Source organism: Anomaloglossus baeobatrachus, assembly GCF_048569485.1.
Source record: "Anomaloglossus baeobatrachus isolate aAnoBae1 chromosome 5 unlocalized genomic scaffold, aAnoBae1.hap1 SUPER_5_unloc_5, whole genome shotgun sequence".
NCBI lineage: Eukaryota > Metazoa > Chordata > Amphibia > Anura > Aromobatidae > Anomaloglossus > Anomaloglossus baeobatrachus.
The window spans coordinates 125,178-145,602 of record NW_027441809.1 but is presented as its reverse complement, the minus strand read 5'-3'; the positions used below and the strand labels follow the sequence as shown (position 1 = coordinate 145,602).

General features: G+C 48.7%; 3 protein-coding genes across 3 annotated transcripts in view; 2 read left to right on the top strand and 1 right to left on the bottom strand.

Moving 5' to 3' along the window:
* Positions 1-20,425, bottom strand: part of LOC142259266 (uncharacterized) — a 343,907-nt gene that overhangs the window by 209,001 nt on the left and 114,481 nt on the right. The gene's annotated exons all lie outside the window — the stretch shown is intronic.
* Positions 5,919-8,372, top strand: LOC142259269 (oocyte zinc finger protein XlCOF29-like). Its single transcript, XM_075331748.1, has 4 exons — positions 5,919-5,993; positions 7,524-7,673; positions 7,803-7,982; positions 8,271-8,372. Exons 2-4 carry the CDS (start codon positions 7,596-7,598, stop codon positions 8,370-8,372), a joined length of 360 nt encoding a protein of 119 aa, XP_075187863.1. The 5' UTR covers positions 5,919-5,993; positions 7,524-7,595.
* Positions 19,057-20,425, top strand: part of LOC142259267 (uncharacterized) — a 43,251-nt gene continuing 41,882 nt past the window's right edge. The window contains 3 exon segments of the mRNA XM_075331745.1: positions 19,057-19,380; positions 19,462-19,585; positions 19,669-19,782. Of these exon segments, the coding sequence (XP_075187860.1) occupies positions 19,126-19,380; positions 19,462-19,585; positions 19,669-19,782 (493 nt within the window). The 5' untranslated portion in view covers positions 19,057-19,125.

The following is a 20,425-nucleotide window of genomic DNA, read 5'->3' as shown; positions in this document are numbered from 1 at the left end:
TATGTATGTGACTGCTGTTGCGTATGTATGTGACCCCTGTTGCGTATGTATGTGACCCCTGTTGCATATGTATGTGACCCCTGTTGCGTATGTATGTGACCCCTGTTGCATATGTGTGTAACCCCTGTTGCGTATGTATGTGACCCCTGTTGCATATGTGTGTAACCCCTGTTGCGTATGTATGTGACCCCCTTCAAACTCATTTCAATCTTTGCTAAATTGAATTCTTTATTGATAAGTTCAGGTGAGAAGAAGATTTGTTGAGCAAATTTAAAATAAAGACGTTTGGACCTGATCGGTCTTGAAAATGTGTGTATGACGTATATGGAGCAGAGCCGCATGTGTACGATGTGTACGGGACAGCGCTATGTGTGTACGATGTCTACGTAGCGGAGCTGTGTATGTAGCGGAGCTGTGGATGCATGACATGTATGTAGCAGAGCCGTTTATGCATGATATGTATGTAGCGGAGCCGTGGGTGCATGATGTGTATGTAGTGGATACCCCCTTTTACCAGTTTATTAATCCCCTAAACACCTGTGCAGGTCCAACATAATCCACACGAGGTCCCACGACAATTCAAGCTCTGCTACATGTAAAGTCATAGCGTGCGATCATGCCACATGACTATCCGCTATGAGGTTCATGCAGAGACTGATCAGCGATCAGTGGTGTCATCACTTAGGTTAGCTGCGGTCATAGCTGGAGGTTCACACGGTCCTCCACTTGTGACCGCAGGTAACTTGACCTCAGGTGTCTTCAGTGACCTCACCTGAGTTTATTCACCGCTCGTCATGCGACTCACTCAGTCTGTGCCTGACCATCACAGTGTACGTAGGAAATACTGTGGATAGAAGCGCAGAATAGGGTCTTACCAGGTAAGGTAACAGATAAGCCAAGGTAATTTAAACCCAGAACTGCTGCTTTTGAATCCAGTAATTTGCATGATTTCACGCCAAATTTCATTACCACATACAGTAATGACAGTGTTTTTATTAGAAAAATTTTGGAAAAACATTGGAACATGTTATTAAAAGATCCTATTTTAAAGGATGTTATGCCTACTCATCCGGGTATCACTTTTAGAAGGGCCCTTACCCTGAGAAATATTGTAGCCCCAGCAGGTTCAGAAGTTCCATGGGTATGACATGCCCACCGGGTTCTTGGGGGTTACTCGTCACTGGGCCGGTGTTGGTTTGGGATGTCACAGCGGCCGGGCTTGGATCCGTGACCCCAGCGGTGTCAATAATAGTGGGGATGGGGGGTGGAGTTTGCATTTGTGACGCCACCTGTGGTATACGGCCAAGTATTAGCCGCTGCTGCGGGAGGTCTTCTCTGGGGCGGATGATCACGTAGCTTGGATGGTACAGCTCTCCACAGGCAGAGCTCAGGCCCAGGGAGGATGTTGGGAGTAATAATTGCCTATGGCGCAGGGGTGCGATGATGGGAGCGTTGGCAGTGATGGGACAACACAGAAGTTGCAGTCAAAGTTCGTTACTCACTGAGATTACACCGCCTTTGGAGTGCTGTGCTCTGCTGGTATGGGCTCTAGCCGATTAAGGATAGTTCGGAGGTCAAGGCCAGTGTTTCCTTCTGTGTGCCCTTTCTGGTGTTCTTCCCTGCATCCCAGCTTCTGGGCCGTGGAACGGGTCACGGGTGGTTGCTGCACTCCTCGTGAACCCTAGGATTACCCTTCTTCCTAAGAACCCAGGTCGAACCTCCAGCTCTGTACCACGGGCCCCTTTCTATTGTCTTTTTTTCTTGACGTCTCTTCCTGATGCCTTCTCGACCCCCTTCCTGGGTGCCGACCTGGCACTAACTGAATTCTGTGTGAGATGGCTCCTAACTTCCCATGAAGGTGCCCCGCTTCCTGGGTTGCTGAACTAGTGGGCAGGAGGTCCCATACCTGTGATGGCCACCCCGGCACCTATCCTGGCCCAGTCCCAGTGAAAGAGCTCCCATGTTTTGTGTTGGATGTGTTATGGTGGTTTACCGGTGATGACCTCCTTCGTATCCAAGATGAATACTGCACCCTAGATGAGGTGCAGTATCCTGTGGCGCCTGAAGCTGCAGGGGCAACACAAGTACAGTGAACTCTGTGTTGCAAGCAGGCTCATATTGATGCTTTGCAAAAAACTGTTTATTCTTTAAGTCAATCCAACATCCAACATAAGAGGAAATCCTTTTGCTCTTCCTCTGGTTCGGAAGATTTTCTGATAAAGGGACTTCCCGATGCCAGTCTTTTTTATTGTATACCTAATAGAATGCGAGTGTAATAAACAGTATGTGGGTAGGACCTCTCAAACACTCCATGCGAGTGTAATAAACAGTATGTGGGCAGGACCTCTCAGACACTCTACAACAGACGTCATTCCCACAGGCAGAATATTAAAACTGTTTTTCACTACACGGACTCTCTAGGCATTGTACGGTAGTTTTTAATAAAAATATGGCTTTAAGGGTGACCCCGTCGAACAGATCCCTCCTAATGGAGTGGAGGTTTTAAGTACTAAAGAAACATTCTGGATATACAAATTAAACACTTTGGTTTAAATGAGGTGACAGATCCGTGTTATTAATATTATTTTATCAATATATTTTTATTCAATTTAATAGATTTCTTGGTTTTATATTATTTATTTATATTATATTAATTTTATATTATCTTAATTCAGGTCCCGACTTTTAAATATGTTTCATTTTAATAATGTTTATATTTATACATTTATATAACTATAAATTGTATATGATTGATGTTAATGATTCATGTTTCTAATTGAGGGGTGGGGTGCGTGATTATGGGGTCCTGTGTGTGGTTATTCCGGCACTGTCCTTCGCACTGTAGTCATGCGGGAGGGCTTCTCGTTTGAAGCTTGTGAACTTTCCGTAATCTGCGCAGACGCAGTGAGGTAATTCCCATTGTCTGAACTCTTTTAACCCCCACGCATGCGCGGTGTGGTTCTCTCCCACGGACCTGAACTCCTGTTCCCCTCACGCATGCGCACTCCTGCTTTGCTCTGGCACTCGCTTTCTGAACCTTCACAGCTAGAATCACTATACTAAGGAATACAAATATATGGTGCACATCAACACTCCCCACCAATAACTAATATTCTTTAATTCAATTAAAATTCATTATTTCAACATTCCTTTTTGTTTTTAAAACTGAAGAAATGTTCATTAATTACTTTCCTCCATGGATTTTTCTTCATTGCTTCCTGAGAGGCTTCATCTGTATTTCACAACATGAAAACCCGCAGGCGGACCGCCACCTCCATGGCTTCTAACTGGGTCTGTTTCGGGCCCTTATACAAAAAGACATTTTTAAAATGTTCACCCATATTGCTTTTGTTGCTTATATGAACTCCTTCTAGTACGTTAACCTCATATGTACGATTGTCGCACGCGGTCTCTGCACACACACACTGTATATTATGTCTGCACTACTATATGAAACCTCTCAACACTTCTTACCCATAAGGGCTTTCCTGCTCGTGGTCTTTGAACATTCGCACTGCATATCAATTTTTGTACAACCCGTCACTATACACACGCAATTTTTTATTTTTCTTCAGTTTTCGCCTTTTCCTTTTTGACAAATAATACACGATTGTGAGATTCAAAGTTTTTAATTATTTTTCCTTTTTTTTTTTCTATTTCTGTAATATCATCAACAATTTAGTTTTTCAACACAACCTCTCCCATTTTTTAACACAATAAATACCATAACTTTTCTTCTCTTCCCATTGTTTATCATGATCCCTATATAGGGCTGTGGATAGAGCCTCCAGCCAGTGTATTACTACGATCCCCAGTAAATCCCACAGTTCTAGACTCTTTGCATTCTGTTATATTTCCAAGAAATATTTTTGTATTATTCTTTTTCTCTTTTTCCTTTTTTTTTTATTGTTGCGATATTTGTTACACGTCCAGGACTTTTAAGTTGTCTTTTAATACATTATGTTTTAAATCTTGTTGCCGTTATTTGATAAGTCGATTGTTGTAAAATAATGAGTTATTATGATAGTTATTTATTCCATAATATCTCTACATACATTCTTATAATGTATGTATAGTAATCACAGGCCTTAGCTTGTATGAAGTGTGTTTGTGAGGTTGGAGAACTTCTAGCTAGCATCTGACATGATTAAATCAAACCTGGCTGACAACTCAGTGCTATTTTTCTATGTGGTTTCTTAGCGATGGACTGGAATTAGCATTGAAGCCCTTCTAAGCAATACTTTAGGTCAAAGGTCAACTAGCCTCAAAGCCTGCTATACATTCTTTAGGTGAAAGGTCAGCTAGCTGGTTTTGGAAAACCTGTTCTGCGCAGGACACTACGTGTGCAGATTTAGGACCACGTGACAATGACTTAATGCATGGGCTAAAACTGAGAATGAGTTATATTAGGTTTTTGAAGACATGTTTAAAGCCATGTAAAGACACAAGTGAGGAAAGGAGGGTGTGTTGAAATGTATTTTAGCTTGACCACATTTCATAGAGTTTGGAATGCGGACCATTCTCAACCAGATGGAAGACTGCCTCCATAACATCACAGCTATGTAAGATAATGGACTCTTTCTCTATCTTTTTCTCTCTTAACTCAATTCTAACTAAAGCCAAGCATTATTTTCCTGTAATGATTTTTTAACCTTTATTGAATAAACCCACATTTGGTTTGCACCTATATTTCTCATCAATCATTATATACTGGCTAAGCATAATATACGTCAAATCCTATTTTTAACAATTGTCCCACCAGTATTTGACATACAGCGGCCGATCCTCTGATGTATCTGTATGTATATATATATATACATATATATATATATATATATATATGTTCTTTCCTCTGTAGTAGACTGTTGATTTTTCCTTGATGTACTGATGAAGGAGACTGAGTTCTCTGAAACGCGTCGACCTGAATAACAGCATAAGAAGATGAAATAATCAACATCTGATTTTCTGGTGATAGCGCGGCATACACCCGATCTTTCCCCCGTTACGTCTGAATTCGCTTTCGCTGCCACCATCCTTTATGTGCATTTAGGAGTTGTGACTGGCACAGCCCTTATAGGTTAATGAAATTACCAGGTAAGGTAACAGATAAGCCAAGGTAAGACCCTGTCCTGCGCTTCTATCCACAGTATTTCCTACGTACACTGTGATGTTTAGGCAGAGACTGAGTGAGTTGCGTGATGAGCGGTGAAGTCTGAAGTCACCTGAGGTCAAGTTACCTGCTGTCACAAGTGGGGGACCGTGGGAACCTCCAGCTGTGGCAACGGCTAACCTGAGTGACGTCACCACTGATCGCTGCTCAGTTTCTGCCTGAACCTCACAGCGGGTGGTCATGTGCCATGATCACGTGCTGTGACTACATGTAGCAGAGCTTGAATCGTTGTGTAATCTCGTGTGGATTATGTTGGACTTGCACAGGTGTTTTGGGGATTAATAAAGTGGTAAAAGCGGGTATCCGCTACATACACTGTGTACACATGGCTCCGCTACATATACTTTGTGCACCCCCGGCTCCGCTACATACACAGCTCCACTACTACACATAGCACTGTTCAATACACATCGTACACATGCGGCTCTGCTCCATATACGTCGTACACACATTTTCAGCGAATTGTGATCAAGACCGATCAGGTCCAAATGTTTTTCTTCTAAAGTCGCTCAATAAATCTTCTCCTCACCTGAACTCATCAATAAAGAATTCAATTTAGCAAAGATTGAAATGAATTTGAAGGGGTCACAAACATACGCAACAGGGGTCACATACATACGCAACAGGGGTCACATACATACGTAACAGAGGTTTACTAAAACTGTCCACTGACACCGCGCCTCATCCAGTGTGTGCACGACAATATAGGAGTATACTGAGGAGCTGATCATGTGACCCTGACTCCTCCCCTCCATGTGACATCATCACAGGTCCTGTAAGAACAGAGCAGCCATATATCTAGTGTGCGGCTCTGCAGGTGGAGGTAGGTGCAGGGTATTATATATCTAGTGTGCGGCTCTGCAGGTGGAGGTAGGTGCAGGGTATTATATATCTAGTGTGCGGCTCTGCAGGAGGAGGTAGGTGCAGGGTATTATATATCTAGTGTGCGGCTCTGCAGGTGGAGGTAGGTGCAGGTTATTATATATCCAGTGTGCGGCTCTGCAGGTGGAGGTAGGTGCAGGGTATTATATATCTAGTGTGCGGCTCTGCAGGTGGAGGTAGGTGCAGGGTATTATATATCTAGTGTGCGGCTCTGCAGGTGGAGGTAGGTGCAGGGTATTATATATCTAGTGTGCGGCTCTGCAGGTGGAGGTAGGTGCAGGGTATTATATATCTAGTGTGCGGCTCTGCAGGTGGAGGTAGGTGCAGGGTATTATATATCTAGTGTGCGGCTCTGCAGGTGGAGGTAGGTGCAGGGTATTATATATCTAGTGTGCGGCTCTGCAGGTGGAGGCAGGTGCAGGGTATTATATATCTAGTGTGCGGCTCTGCAGGTGGAGGTAGGTGCAGGGTATTATATATCTAGTGTGCGGCTCTGCAGGTGGAGGTAGGTGCAGGGTATTATATATCTAGTGTGCGGCTCTGCAGGAGGAGGTAGGTGCAGGGTATTATATATCTAGTGTGCGGCTCTGCAGGTGGAGGTAGGTGCAGGGTATTATATATCTAGTGTGCGGCTCTGCAGGTGGAGGTAGGTGCAGGGTATTATATATCTAGTGTGCGGCTCTGCAGGTGGAGGTAGGTGCAGGGTATTATATATCTAGTGTGCGGCTCTGCAGGTGGAGGTAGGTGCAGGGTATTATATATCTAGTGTGCGGCTCTGCAGGTGGAGGTAGGTGCAGGGTATTATATATCTAGTGTGCGGCTCTGCAGGTGGAGGTAGGTGCAGGGTATTATATATCTAGTGTGCGGCTCTGCAGGAGGAGGTAGGTGCAGGGTATTATATATCTAGTGTGCGGCTCTGCAGGTGGAGGTAGGTGCAGGTTATTATATATCTAGTGTGCGGCTCTGCAGGTGGAGGTAGGTGCAGGGTATTATATATCTAGTGTGCGGCTCTGCAGGTGGAGGTGTGTGGAGATTCCCCATTACCTGGGCAGGCGGCATTAACCCCTTCACCTCTGAGACTTTCTTGGAGTTTTTCTCTCGCTGATTTCTATGAATCGTGAGGTTTTATTCTTTTTCCTCTGATAGATACAAACGCCCCAACTATGAGAGGCCGGAAGTGAGGAAACCCGTCTGCCCTCAGTCCTAGGCCCCTTTCTGCCCTCGGACCCTTTCCGTCCTCAGTCCTCGGCCCCTTTCAGCCCTCGGTCCTCGGCCCCTTTCTGCCTTCAGTCCTCGGCCCCTTTCTGCCCTCGGCCCCTTTCTGCCCTCAGTCCTCGGCCCCTTTCTGCCCCCTACAGTATAATGTTCCCCCAGAATGTTCTCATTATATGTTTCCCCTTATTCTCTCCAGTAATTGTGTTATTACAGCGGATTCTCTATGATGTTACATCGTCATCTTCTCCCCATTCAGGTCCCTACAATATCGGATCCTCTCAGTGGAGATCTTCTATAGAAGAGAATTCTCCTGATTGCCCCGTGAAGGATGGATATGGACAGGGACAAGATGGCGGAGAGGATATTACACCTCACCCTAGAGATCCTCTTCCGGCTTACTGGAGAGGTGAGAGATTCTGATGACGTCACATTACATCATTCTTATCTATGGGAATAACAGATGGACAGAACTGGAGAGGTGAGGACTCTGGAAATGTCTGGAGTGAGATTTATTACTGTGTCTCTCCATAACCAGGATTACACAGTAGTGAAGAAGACCTCTAGTGAGCGCTGTCAGGCCCCTGTGTCTGAGGGATGGGGAAGACCCCTGAGCCCAATCACGGGGCCTCCACCTCACCCCCCGATACATGAGGACATCAATGACCAGAAGATCCTAGAACTCACCTACAAGATGATTGAGCTGCTGACTGGAGAGGTGACACTGCTGGGAATGCTGGGACATTATACAGTAACGCTATGAAGGGATCGGGGGTGACGGTATCATTGTATGTGTCAGGTTCCTATAAGGTGTCAGGACGTCACCGTCTATTTCTCCATGGAGGAGTGGGAGTATTTAGAAGGACACAAAGATCTGTACAAGGACGTCATGATGGAGGTTCCTCAGCCCCTCACATCACCAGGTAATAGACAGGACTAAATACACACGGCCTATAATTATCTGTATGTAAGGAATGAATTCAGTCCCTGTATGTGTCTCCTCCAGTTCTATCCAGTAAGAGGACAACACCAGAGAGATGTCCCCGTCCTCTTCTCCCACAGGACTGTAAACAAGAAGATCCCGATGTTCCTCAGGATCATCAGGTAGATGGAGAGAAGGGGCCATGAAATCTCCCTATGATGTGTAGACGGCTGTGAAGGTCTTGTGCCCTGTCTTGTTTTATCCGCCAGTATTATATGTGTTATACTTGTGTAATGAGAGCCAGGGTTGGTCTGGCCCACCAGGGTAGCGGGGAATCGCTATACAGGGCCGCAGGGCCGCCTGTGTCTCAGAGCCGGCGTTTATTGGTGGGCAGACTCAGCAGCTCATCCAGGGCCCCCACGCTCTAAGGGGCCCCCAGCCTTTCAATCATTAACTTCAGTGATCGTACACATTCTGTACGATCACTAACGTTTCTGCAGTTGCATGACTTTTAGTGACATCACATGTGTCATGTGACTCACCAAAGGTCCTAGCGGTGCACTGCGGGAGTCCACAGGCCTGCACCGATGAGGTGTTCAGGCCTGGAGACTGCGCCGGCATTCAAATGTATGCGCGTCTTTCAGGCGCGCGTACATTTGTACAGTGCGGCCAGTGACAGGAGGCAGAGCAGCGCTGCACAGCCCGCACCGCAACGGGACGTCATCACCAGAGGAGGAGGATGCGACAGGACTGAGGCAGAGGAGCGCGCCTCAGTCCTGCACCGACATCATCATCACCGGGCCGCAGCTGCAGGGATGAAGAGGAGGACGTGCAGGCACAGGTAAGCGCTCCAGGGGAGCCAAAGATGTACAATAATTTTACATGAAGGGCTGCGGGTGGGGGAGGGACAGTGTTATTTTACAAGGGGCATAAAGAAGCGGTTGGGGACTTTATGGATCATATTATGGGTCAGTGGGGGACATTATAGGGCAGTGGGGGACATTATAGGGCAGTGGGGGACATTATAGGTCAGTGGGATACAGTATAAGGCAGTGTGGAACATTATAGGGCAGTGAGGGACATTATAGGGTAATGGAGGACATTATGAAGCAAATTGGCGCATTATAGGTCAGTGGGGGATGTTATGAAAGAAATTGGGACATTATAGGGCAATGGGGGACATAATAGGGCAGTGGGGGACCTAATAGGGCAGTGGGGGACCTAATAGGGCAGTGGGGGACCTAATAGAGCAGTGGGGGACATTATAGTTCAGTGGGGGACATTATAGGGCAGTGGGGGACATTATAGGGCAGTTTGGAACATTATAGGGCAGTGGGGGACATTATAGGGTAATGGAGGACATTATGAAGCAAATTGGGACATTATAGGGCAATGGGGGACATTATGAGGCATCAAGGATTGTGGAAGGCAGCATAGTATAATGAGGAGGGGGGGGGATTTATACAGCAATTTAGTATGGGGGAGATATTATAGAAAGAGCAAATTTTTGGGGGACATTTTGGAAAGGGGCTCTTTGTGGGGCTATTTTGGAGAGGAGCAGGGTGTGGGGGATATCTTGTGCAGGAAGCAATTAACATCCCCTTCTGATTCCACTTGTTTCCCCAGACATTAAATAAAAGGGGCCAGAATGAGAAACATACATTATTAGTTTATGGTGGCACGTGGGGCATCATTACTGTAGGGGCAAATAAGGGGACATTATTACTGGTGAAATATAAGTTAATTTTGAGGATATTGTCTTCCATGGGGGGAACAAGAGTCTGATGTAGTGTAGAAATTAGGGAAATAGTGTAGAATGTGCTCTGGGAGTGATCGGCTATAGGTGACTGTTATTTTCTGCAGAGTCGCGTCATGGCAGGAAGAAGTGATGGCGGTCAGCTCCGGATGAAGAGAAAATGTGAAGATGAATAAAGTCAGCTAGAGACGTCAGTGGTAAGTCAGTGTGTTACATGAACACACACACACACACACACACACACTATACTTAACACTATTTACAGAGCTCCTGTGTATGATGTCACTGGTGAGCACTGTATTACCTATACACTATATACAGAATTCCTGTGCATTATGGCACTGATGATAATATTAGTGTTGTAGTTTTTATTCCTGATCATTATTGTAGTATTATATGTCCTTGTGTGGTAGTAATATGTTCTGTGGTCATGTTGTACTGATATTTGTCTCATGTGCGGTATTATTTGGTCAATATGTGGTGTGGTTAAAGTGTTGCAGTATTTCTCCCTTGTATGTGGTAATATACGGTTACTATGTAGTCTAATTATGGTGTAGTAGTATTACTCTCTGGTATGTGGTTGCTTTTGATCACTATGTGTTGGTAGTATGTTATCTGGTCATAGTGTCTCCCTTGTATGTGGTATTAGTCAGTCACTTTGCGGTCTGGTCACAGCGTGGTGGTATTTCTCCCTTGTATGTGGCTGTATTGGGTCACTGTTTGGTGGTAATATACGGTCTGGTCACGGTGTGGCGGTATTTCTCCCTTGTATGTGGAATTATTGGTTGTGTTGTGTATGGAGGTCACTTTTTCTCTCTATAAGGGGGAGATTATTTCCAATAGAAATTAAATACTTAAACATTTAACCCCTCCCTGTCCTGTGACTATTACACTGCAGCACATATGCAGAGGTACTCCAGTGAAAGCAAGTAATCACCTTTACTAAGGCCACGTGCACACACTGAGTATTCAGGGCGTTTTTTACCCCAGTTTTTTAAGCCAAAACCAGGAGCGGTAAAATCAGAGGAAAAGTGTAATAGAAATACGGGCACCACTTCTGTATTTATTACCCACTGCTGGTTTTGGCTACAAATACTGATGTAAGATTGTAACGGGGTGCCAGGGGTGCCTCGGGGATTGTAGTCGTGGCCCCTTTTTCTAGCAGGCTTACCCCCGGCTCCGCCGTCACTTTTGGGACAGGAGATGGCTTGGTGGGGCAGAGTGTGGTGGTGCAGATAACGCCGTCAGAAGTACAAACACTTTGCAGACGTAGGTCGATTGAACCAGCAGGCATGTTTATTGAACACTTCTTCATCACAGAGGCAAACACATCAGATGACTTCACACTTTTGCTAGGGGAAAACCTGTTCTGGACGTCTCCTCTAGTGGGGATGTGCCCGGCTACTCCACTTCACCTGGCTCCCACTCCGGCTAACACAGACTGGACCCACACCAATACTGCTTCACACTTGAGGACACTTCTTCTCTTCTTTTCTCTCGCTTTCCTGTTCACCCAGCTCCCACACTCTTCCCCTTCTGCTTCTTCTCTCCCGTCCCGGGCTCAACTGCCTCCTGGTTCTCACTTTTCTCTTAACAACTCTTTTCCTCCCTCCCCTTTCTCTGCCGGCTCCTCCTTTCCTCTACCCTGTTCCTATGGGGACAGCCGTCCCACCCAGCCACTAGGGGAACCCACTAAAACAGTAAAACATTTTTATTACATAACATCAGTATAAACAACTTTCAGGGTAAACCACCTCTTTGTAAGGGGTCTGCCCACCCCTTACATTCCTCCCCTCCTTCTGCCTAAGCCTCCCGGCAAGGCACGACCCTAAAAAACAAGTTAGCCGCAAGATCATTTTTATAAAACTACAAACATGTGCACATCAAGGCACACGCAAGGGGCGCACAAGTCCGGCGCCCGGAGTCCCTCCTGGGAGCTCCCGGTCTTAGTAGATAGTGTGCCCGGAGGCCTTCAGCAGGCACTCCCGGTCTTTGCAGGTCTTCTGCCCGGAGGCTTTTGCAGCACTCCCGGTCTTGGAAGGCAGGAACACAAAATAGCAAAGTCTCCTTTAACAACACGGAGGGAGCCCCTGGCTCAGTCCAGCGTCAGGCTCCTTCCGGGCTCAGTAGCTTGAACAGGGTTGCAAACGATAGAACTTTTCCGGCTCTTCAACAATGCCGGTATTTAACGCGAACATGTCCATTACCTCCGGTCATTACGGGTCACTCGGGATGGTAAGCGCGCTGCCATTCGGCCCGCTGAGCCCTCACGTAGTCGGAAAGGGACTGACCTGGCAAGCGGCGCAATCTCCGGAACGGTTCGTAGTTGACTGGGGGTTCTGGTGCCTCCGTCTCCGGTTTTTACTCTTCAACCCCCGACGGGGGTGACGGGGTCGCTGAACGGGACGGCTGTGGGCTGCCCACGACGATCACCGGGTGTGTGACCAGGCTCTGGTGAATTGCCAACACCGCCGGGGTCCCCTTCTCCGGATCAGCACTCAGTCCTGTCACGACTTCGGGTGAAACCGCCAGTGTGCTTCTCGGTCGGGAAATCTCAGCTAGTACCGGTCGCTGTTGGGAATGCCTCCGGTATTGGCACTCTTCCCATTCGATTTCCTGCTGCCATTGTGCGGCCTCTTGTGTAGTGGGCATCCGGGTCACTCCCACGGCAAACAGGCCCCGGCATCCCACTTCTCTCCGGAACCTCACTTTTTCTCCCGGGTACAAGGTATGAAGGCGTTGTGGTAAGCCCTCAGTGTCCAGGTTTACCCGGTTGTAGAAGAAATGGTCACCGGTCTCTTCATCCTCAATGAATCCATAGCCCTCCTTCTGGTTGAATTTAACTACGGTTCCGACGGTGCACTGCCGTTCAAACTCGTCGCTGAGGGGACCAGCCATCATTTCGCGGGCTACGGTCTCAGCCAGTAATCTCTCCTGCACCGGATCGGGTTCAGGCGATGGGGACTTTCGCTGCGTCAAGGGCGTCGGCTTCACCGGCTCCCAAAAGAATCCCCACTCGTCTTCTTCTAGCTCCCGGGCATGTCGCTCTTCCGGGGCCGGAACTGTTGTGTGGGTTGGAGTTCCCAGGACTTTGTTTCCCGGATGTAGCTGTGCCTTGTAGGTGGCCCGGACTTCAGTCGAGGTCTCACCGGTCGCGGCATCCCAGGTAGTGACCCAGGTAACTTTTGTAGGCCGCTCCGGTCCTTCGGGCACAGCCGGTAAAGCAAGGGCAAGTCCTTCCGCGTCCGCAGTCTGCTTCAGGCGTCCTTTGCCCAGGCTGGTTGCTACCAGCGCGCCCACTGCAGCATGCTGTTTTCGCGGAGTCTCCATTTTGCTCGGAGTCAATCTCTGCGTAGGCGTTTCTTGCAATGGCGCCGGGGACAGTGGAGATGCTGGAGAAGGTGGAGGCGGGCCTTCTTTTCCCGCTCTTGGGTATACTCCACCCCCAGCCTCGCACATCACATCAACCCGGCCAAGGCGGCTCTTCTTTTTTTCTGTAACGCCGCCCACTTCACATATCTTCCTCAGCATCCTGGGGCCAGCACCTCCCCTCTTTGAGCGGCGCACTCCGCACTTCTTTTTCTTCACCGGCCAGCCCCAGGCTCTTCTTTTGGCGCCAATTCTTCGCGCGCTCACTGTGTCCATGAAGACGGCGGCCATCTTGCCGCCATCTTGTGCCCGGTCCAACGCCTTGGGCACCACTTGTTCTTCCCACCATGGGATCGGGACCCTTCGCCAATAATCCGGATCCTGTGCCCTAGGCACCATTTGGTCTCCATCTTCTTGGATCGGGACCCCTTGCATATAATCCGGATCCTGCCGACTACGCCACATGTAACGGGGTGCCAGGGGTGCCTCGGGGATTGTAGTCGTGGCCCCTTTTTCTAGCAGGCTTACCCCTGGCTCCGCCGTCACTTTTGGGACAGGAGATGACTTGGTGGGGCAGAGTGTGGTGGTGCAGATAACGCCGTCAGAAGTACAAACACTTTGCAGACGTAGGTCGATTGAACCAGCAGGCATGTTTATTGAACACTTCTTCATCACAGAGGCAAACACATCAGATGACTTCACACTTTTGCTAGGGGAAAACCTGTTCTGGACGTCTCCTCTAGTGGGGATGTGCCCGGCTACTCCACTTCACCTGGCTCCCACTCCGGCTAACACAGACTGGACCCACACCAATACTGCTTCACACTTGAGGACACTTCTTCTCTTCTTTTCTCTCGCTTTCCTGTTCACCCAGCTCCCACACTCTGCCCCTTCTGCTTCTTCTCTCCCGTCCCGGGCTCAACTGCCTCCTGGTTCTCACTTTTCTCTTAACAACCCTTTTCCTCCCTCCCCTTTCTCTGCCGGCTCCTCCTTTCCTCTACCCTGTTCCTATGGGGACAGCCGTCCCACCCGGCCACTAGGGGAACCCACTAAAACAGTAAAACATTTTTATTACATAACATCAGTATAAACAACTTTCAGGGTAAACCACCTCCTTGTAAGGGGTCTGCCCACCCCTTACAAGATACTGACCAAACACTGAACGTGGCCTAAGGATAAGTGATAACTTATTCATCAGTGGGGTCTGATTGCTGGGACCTGCTCCGATCGTGCAACTTTTATCCCCCATTACACTGGAGCTCATGTCCGACTCGACCCCTGATCCATTAATTCCCTCAGTGGCTGCGAGCGCTGGGCTTGTTATTATCTGGCTGCTCCACAGAGGATGAATGGAGCTGCGGTCACACACCCCACCTGCCGCTGCAAAAAGTTCCCCAATCTTCCGATCGGTGCGGTTTCCACTGGTCTGGTTCCACCGATCAATAAGTTATGACCAACCGAACCTGTAGATCAGTGATAACTTATTTTCACCAAAGACCCCATTACTGCAAACTACTGTAATTGTACATCCCAGTTATGGTGCACAGTATAGATGTGCAGGATCCGCCTGTGTATGTGCCGCCCCCACGCCTGTAGCAGCCTGGCTGCTCAGATCCGGACCCGCTACGTGGCTCGAGGGATCCTCTGGACCCAGGGGTCACGCGGACACGCCAAATAAAAGAGGGATGTAGATGTACAGGCTTGGCCGTACTCGGTTCATGACACCACCCATGGTGTGTGGTGAAGTGGGACACCACTGCTGCTGTTGTGGGGCACCTGGGGGAGATGTAGTGGCAGCTGGATGTTAACCCCTTCGTGGGTAGGGATGGTTGCCCCGGGGCCCAGTGTCTCTGTGCAGGGTATGGCGATGACAGGGGGCTGCGCGCCCGAACGTATCAGGGGACAGTTTGTTATTCACAGTCACTGAACCACATGAGTATTTTAGTAAACCAAGGGTGCCGGTGGCCGGCTGCCGCGGCCGGTTGTACTCTGGTCCCCCACCCGGGCTGGTGGTCGCCGTCTTTCGCCTCTGCACTGTGTTTCCGTAGATTTGGACTTCCCGGTCTGGAACACGGGAGTTCGCTCCCGGTTGGCTGTGTACCTAAGGAGCCGTGCCCGCTGACGCTGACCCGTGGGATTCTATGGCCCTGGCGGTGGCCCTTTCCCTTTTTGTGGGTGGTTGTCTGATTTTGGGACTTTGGCTGGGACAGTACCTGTAATCCTGCCCTCAATCGGTTAATTATTTATGCCATCAGTTCCAGTCCTGGCTTCAGGGTACGAGTACCCCCTCTGTGCACGGTTTCGGGGTCGGGTCTCTCTGGTGTCTACACCGGCGGGCTCCAACCCTTCTCTGGTCCATCTCGGATCTCCGGCTGCCGTCTTCACGTCTCCTGTGGACGGAGACCGTCTGCCAGTAGCCAATGTACCAGGGCTCCAACCCTGGCACCTGTCAACTTAAACTGCTCACTTGACTCCTCACTGACTGACACCTTCTGTGTCCCGGCTTAAAACTAACTGTTTTTCCCGCCCCGAGCTGTCTAGACCCCTAGGTGGGCGTTCCCTAACCGCCTGGTCCCGCCCACTGGTGTGTCTGTCTGGCCCTAAGGGGGGGTGACTAGGAGTTTAATTGACTTCGTTGTAACCCTGTGAGGGATGGTGTTATGTGGGGGCCTAATCTGTGACTCCTGGTTTTGCCAGGGCATCACATGTATACAGTCAGCGCTCCACTATAGCAGGGATAACACTAATGGGTGTTTATATTTAGCTGTAGGGTGAGCCCCTAGAGTCAATTCCCCTGTTGGGCCCCAGACACCGCAATCCGACCCTGATGAGAGCGGTGGAGATGGCAGGATTAGGAGAGATAACAGCTTTGATGATTCCTTTTAGTTTTCGTTCACACTACTGTATTTTCAGTGTTGTCCATAAAATAACACAACGTCTCGTCCTTAGACCATTGTTATTGGATGTGGCGGTGCAGATGGGGATTTTCTTTCTCACTGACTGAATCTGCGTGTGAGAATAATCCCAGCATCCTCTAGTGCCTTCTGTAAATCGGAGGAGACTCGTCCATTCAGGTCTGTGTCTGCACAAACCATCAGATTCCCACCAGCTCCACCATACAGCAGACATTGTGTTACGGATACATTGCAGTTCTGTAATGGAGGAAGCTGTAAATGGACTTGTAAATTATTAATAGCGGCTGTAAATACCGGATTGTATATGGATGACAAATAAGAAAAGACTTGTCCTAGTTTTCTGGATGAAGCTGTGATGATTCTTTATCCGGCCGTGTGATCCCGGCATTAGAGGCCGTTACATCCCGGGAAGAGAGGATTTAAATACAAAGTGTAAAATCTTTCCCTTCTCTGAATATTTCTGCCTCCGGTCACATCCCGTCTGCCGGTATAACGGGCTCCGCACCACAAAACTCACATCCAACTCATCAATTGTGGTGGTTTTTTTTTGTTTGTTTTTTTTCTATGCTGCTTTTTTTGTCTTCTTGTATCATTTTATGTTTTTTTTCCAAATTCTTCAGAATGTTGCAAGTGGATCATGAATTTTGCGCACAATAGAAACGCTTTGTATTTTTTTCCTATGACCTTTGTTTGTGACTTTTTAGTCCAAAAAGTCTTGTCTTCCTAAATGGCAGCAAGTTTGCACCAAAATATTTCTGTCAAAATGTCATCATTTTTTAGGTTGAAGGTAAACATACCTTTCCTTGAAAAACTATTCACACCCGGTGAACTTTTCCATGTTTTTTTTACATTACAGCCACAAACAAGTGGATTTTATTGGGGTTTTATATGATAACAACACAAAGTAGCAAATATTTGTTAAGTATAAAGGAAATTATAAACGGATTTTTAAACATTTTAAGAAATATAACTCTGAAAATTGTGATGTGCATTAGTATTCAGCCCCCTGAGGGAATATGTCGCGGGCGGAGGAGGGGACGCTGCGCTCTCCCACTGCTCGGGTCCGGCTGCTGCTGCTGCGGCTGCTGCTGCTCGGTGGTGGCTCGAGCGGTGGGCCGGATCCCGGGGACTCGAGCGGCGCTCCTCGCCCGTGAGTGAAAAGGGTGGGGATTGGATTGTGGGGATTTGGCTATTGTCCGTGACGCCACCCACGGTTGTGGTGATATTGGTGACACCACCACTGCTCTAGACGGGGATCCCGGGAGCGGTGACAGGGAGCAGCTTGGTTGTTAGTTCTCCCCTCCGTGGGTAGGGGGTTGGTTGTCCCGGGGCCCGGTGATGGGGTAGGGATGGATGGCAGGCGGGTTACGGGGCCTGGCGAGGTGCAGGGTCACGGGGGCAGCGCTGTGCCGCACGGCACGGTGGTACTCACTCAGCCAATGATGAGGACACAGTTCTCGGTAAAACACACGGCTGGATGGACGGGTCCCACAGACGGCTGTGGTGTTGTTTCTCCCGGCAGGTTGATGGTGACTGCCTTTCCCTGCACCTGTGTACTGTAAACGGTTCCAATGGGTTCCCACCGGTAACCCGCTCCCCAGCTTGGATATGGGCTGGAGGAGCCCCTTTTGCCCGCAGGCTCTGGCCCTTGGAACTTTAGCCTTGGCGGTGACTGTGTTTCCCTCTCTCGGTTGGACTGTTGCCTTCTGTCGGGACTTGGCTGCTGGGAAACCCAGGAGGTTCCCTTCGCTAACGGATTTGGCAAATTCGCGGCGACTCCTAGCCTTGCCGGGGTCCGCAAGCCCCTGACAGATGGTGCTGGCTTCTCTTTGCGTACCGGTCCGGTACCGCCGGGCCACCGCCCGTCCACGGTCTTTACGGTAAGCTCCAATAGGCCACTCCTGCAGACGGTCACCACCGTCTGCCAACCTTGCTGATCCGTCCGGGCCACACACCCGGACCAACTTCAGGCTGCTTAACTGCCACTTTCCTCCTTCCACTTTCTCCTACAAAAACTAATCTGCCTGCTTTTCCCGCCTCCAGGACTGTCAACTCCTCGGTGGGCGGGGCCAACCACCTGGCCCACCCCCTGGTGTGGACATCAGCCCCTGGAGGAAGGCAACAAGGGTTTTCGTCTGACTTCGGTGTGCCTGACCGGGAGTGTGGGGTGTGTAGGTGTTGTTCTCTGTGGCCCCTGGCTTGTCCAGGGCGCCACAAATAATTTGCAGGACAAACCTTTCACTGCAAGTACTGCTGCCAGTCTCTTGGGGGATGTGCAAAGCTGGTAAACACATCTACAGGTCACATTTTTGCCCCTGCTACTTTATAAAACAGCTCTATCTCAGGTAAATTGGATGAAGGCGTCTGTGAAGAAATTTTCAATTCTTATTCTTTTGCTTTTAAAAATATCCATTATTCTATAAAGACCAAATTTGTAAAGTTTATGACTTATAGTTGTCCTGTGGACAGATTCTCCCCCTGAGCTCTGGATCTCTCCTGCTTTTCCTCTGACCATAGGCCTCTTGGCTGCTTCTCTATAATTAGTGCTCAGGACCAGACCAGGACTTGTCTTCTCCTTCATGTCATACATGATAGCGTTATTTCAGCGGCCAGTGATCGGATATAAAGTCTCCAGTAATTATGCTACTATACAGGATTCTTTCTGATGTCACATTGTCATCTTCTCCCCATTCAGGTCCCTACAATATCGGATCCTCTCAGTGGAGATCTTCTATATAAGAGAATTCTCCTGATTGACCTATCAAGGATGGATATGGACAGGGACAAGATGGCGGAGAGGATATTACACCTCACCCTAGAGATGCTCTTCCGGCTTACTGGAGAGGTGAGAGATTCTGATGACGTCACATTACATCATTCTTATCTATGGGAATAACAGATGGACAGAACTGGAGAGGTGAGGACTCTGGAAATGTCTGGAGTGAGATTTATTACTGTGTCTCTCCATAACCAGGATTACACAGTAGTGAAGAAGACCTCTAGTGAGCGCTGTCAGGCCCCTGTGTCTGAGGGATGGGGAAGACCCCTGAGCCCAATCACGGGGCCTCCACCTCACCCCCCGATACATGAGGACATCAATGACCAGAAGATCCTAGAACTCACCTACAAGATGATTGAGCTGCTGACTGGAGAGGTGACACTGCTGGGAATGCTGGGACATTATACAGTAACGCTATGAAGGGATCGGGGGTGACGGTATCATTGTATGTGTCAGGTTCCTATAAGGTGTCAGGACGTCACCGTCTATTTCTCCATGGAGGAGTGGGAGTATTTAGTAGGACACAAAGATCTGTACACGGACGTCATGATGGAGGTTCCCCAGCCCCTCACATCACCAGGTAATAGACAGGACTAAATACACATGGCCTATAATTATCTGTATGTAAGGAATGAATTCAGTCCCTGTATGTGTCTCCTCCAGTTCTATCCAGTAAGAGGACAACACCAGAGAGATGTCCCCGTCCTCTTCTCCCACAGGACTGTAAACAAGAAGATCCCGATGTTCCTCAGGATGTGTCTCCTCCAGCTCTATCCTGTAAGAGATATCTACTCATGTACTTTTTGCACTAATTTTGTGTTTACATTTTTAGACTTTCTGCTGTGGGTTTTTTCAGCTGTATTTTCTTTGCTTCTGCTTCTTCTGATGTTTGTTTCTAGTGCCTTCTCTATGTTGTTATGAAGGCAACTCAAAGACCTGCAGAGGGTTCATGAATGCCCTGTTTCCCTGAAAATAAGACCTAGTTACAGTCAGGGCCAGCGTCAAGAGGAGTCAAACTGCACTATTTCTTAGAAACCCCAGTCTCTTAGGGACCCCATCAGTTGTAATCTAAGGTTGATTGCTTAAGGACTTTTGATGCTGTTGCGGGCGGGGAATTGACCTTCAGCAGGAGGGGGGGCACTCGAGACGCTCGGATCCGGGCGGTTGATGTGGCTCTAGTGGCAGCCGGACCCGGGCGCAGCCGTCCGTCACCCGCAAGTGAAAAGGGGGTAGTTATTATACAGGGGAAGTTTGTCAGTGACGCCACCCGTGGGTTGCGGTGATTGTTGGTGACACCGCCGCTGCCTTGGTATGGGGGTGCTCGGGGCTGATGGAGCGGGGCAGCAGGATGTTATCCCCTCCACGGGTATGGGAGGTGTTGTCCCGGGGCCCAGGTGTTGGTGGGATGGAGTGATGGGGC

Excerpts from the sequence above, each read along its gene's own strand:
- LOC142259269 (XM_075331748.1), top strand. The coding sequence starts at position 7,596 with ATGGATATGGACAGGGACAAGATGGCGGAGAGGATATTACACCTCACC. Across the intron at positions 7,674-7,802 it reads TCTTCCGGCTTACTGGAGAG|GATTACACAGTAGTGAAGAA; the intron begins GTGAGAGATTCT and ends CTCCATAACCAG. Across the intron at positions 7,983-8,270 it reads TTGAGCTGCTGACTGGAGAG|TTCTATCCAGTAAGAGGACA; the intron begins GTGACACTGCTG and ends TGTCTCCTCCAG.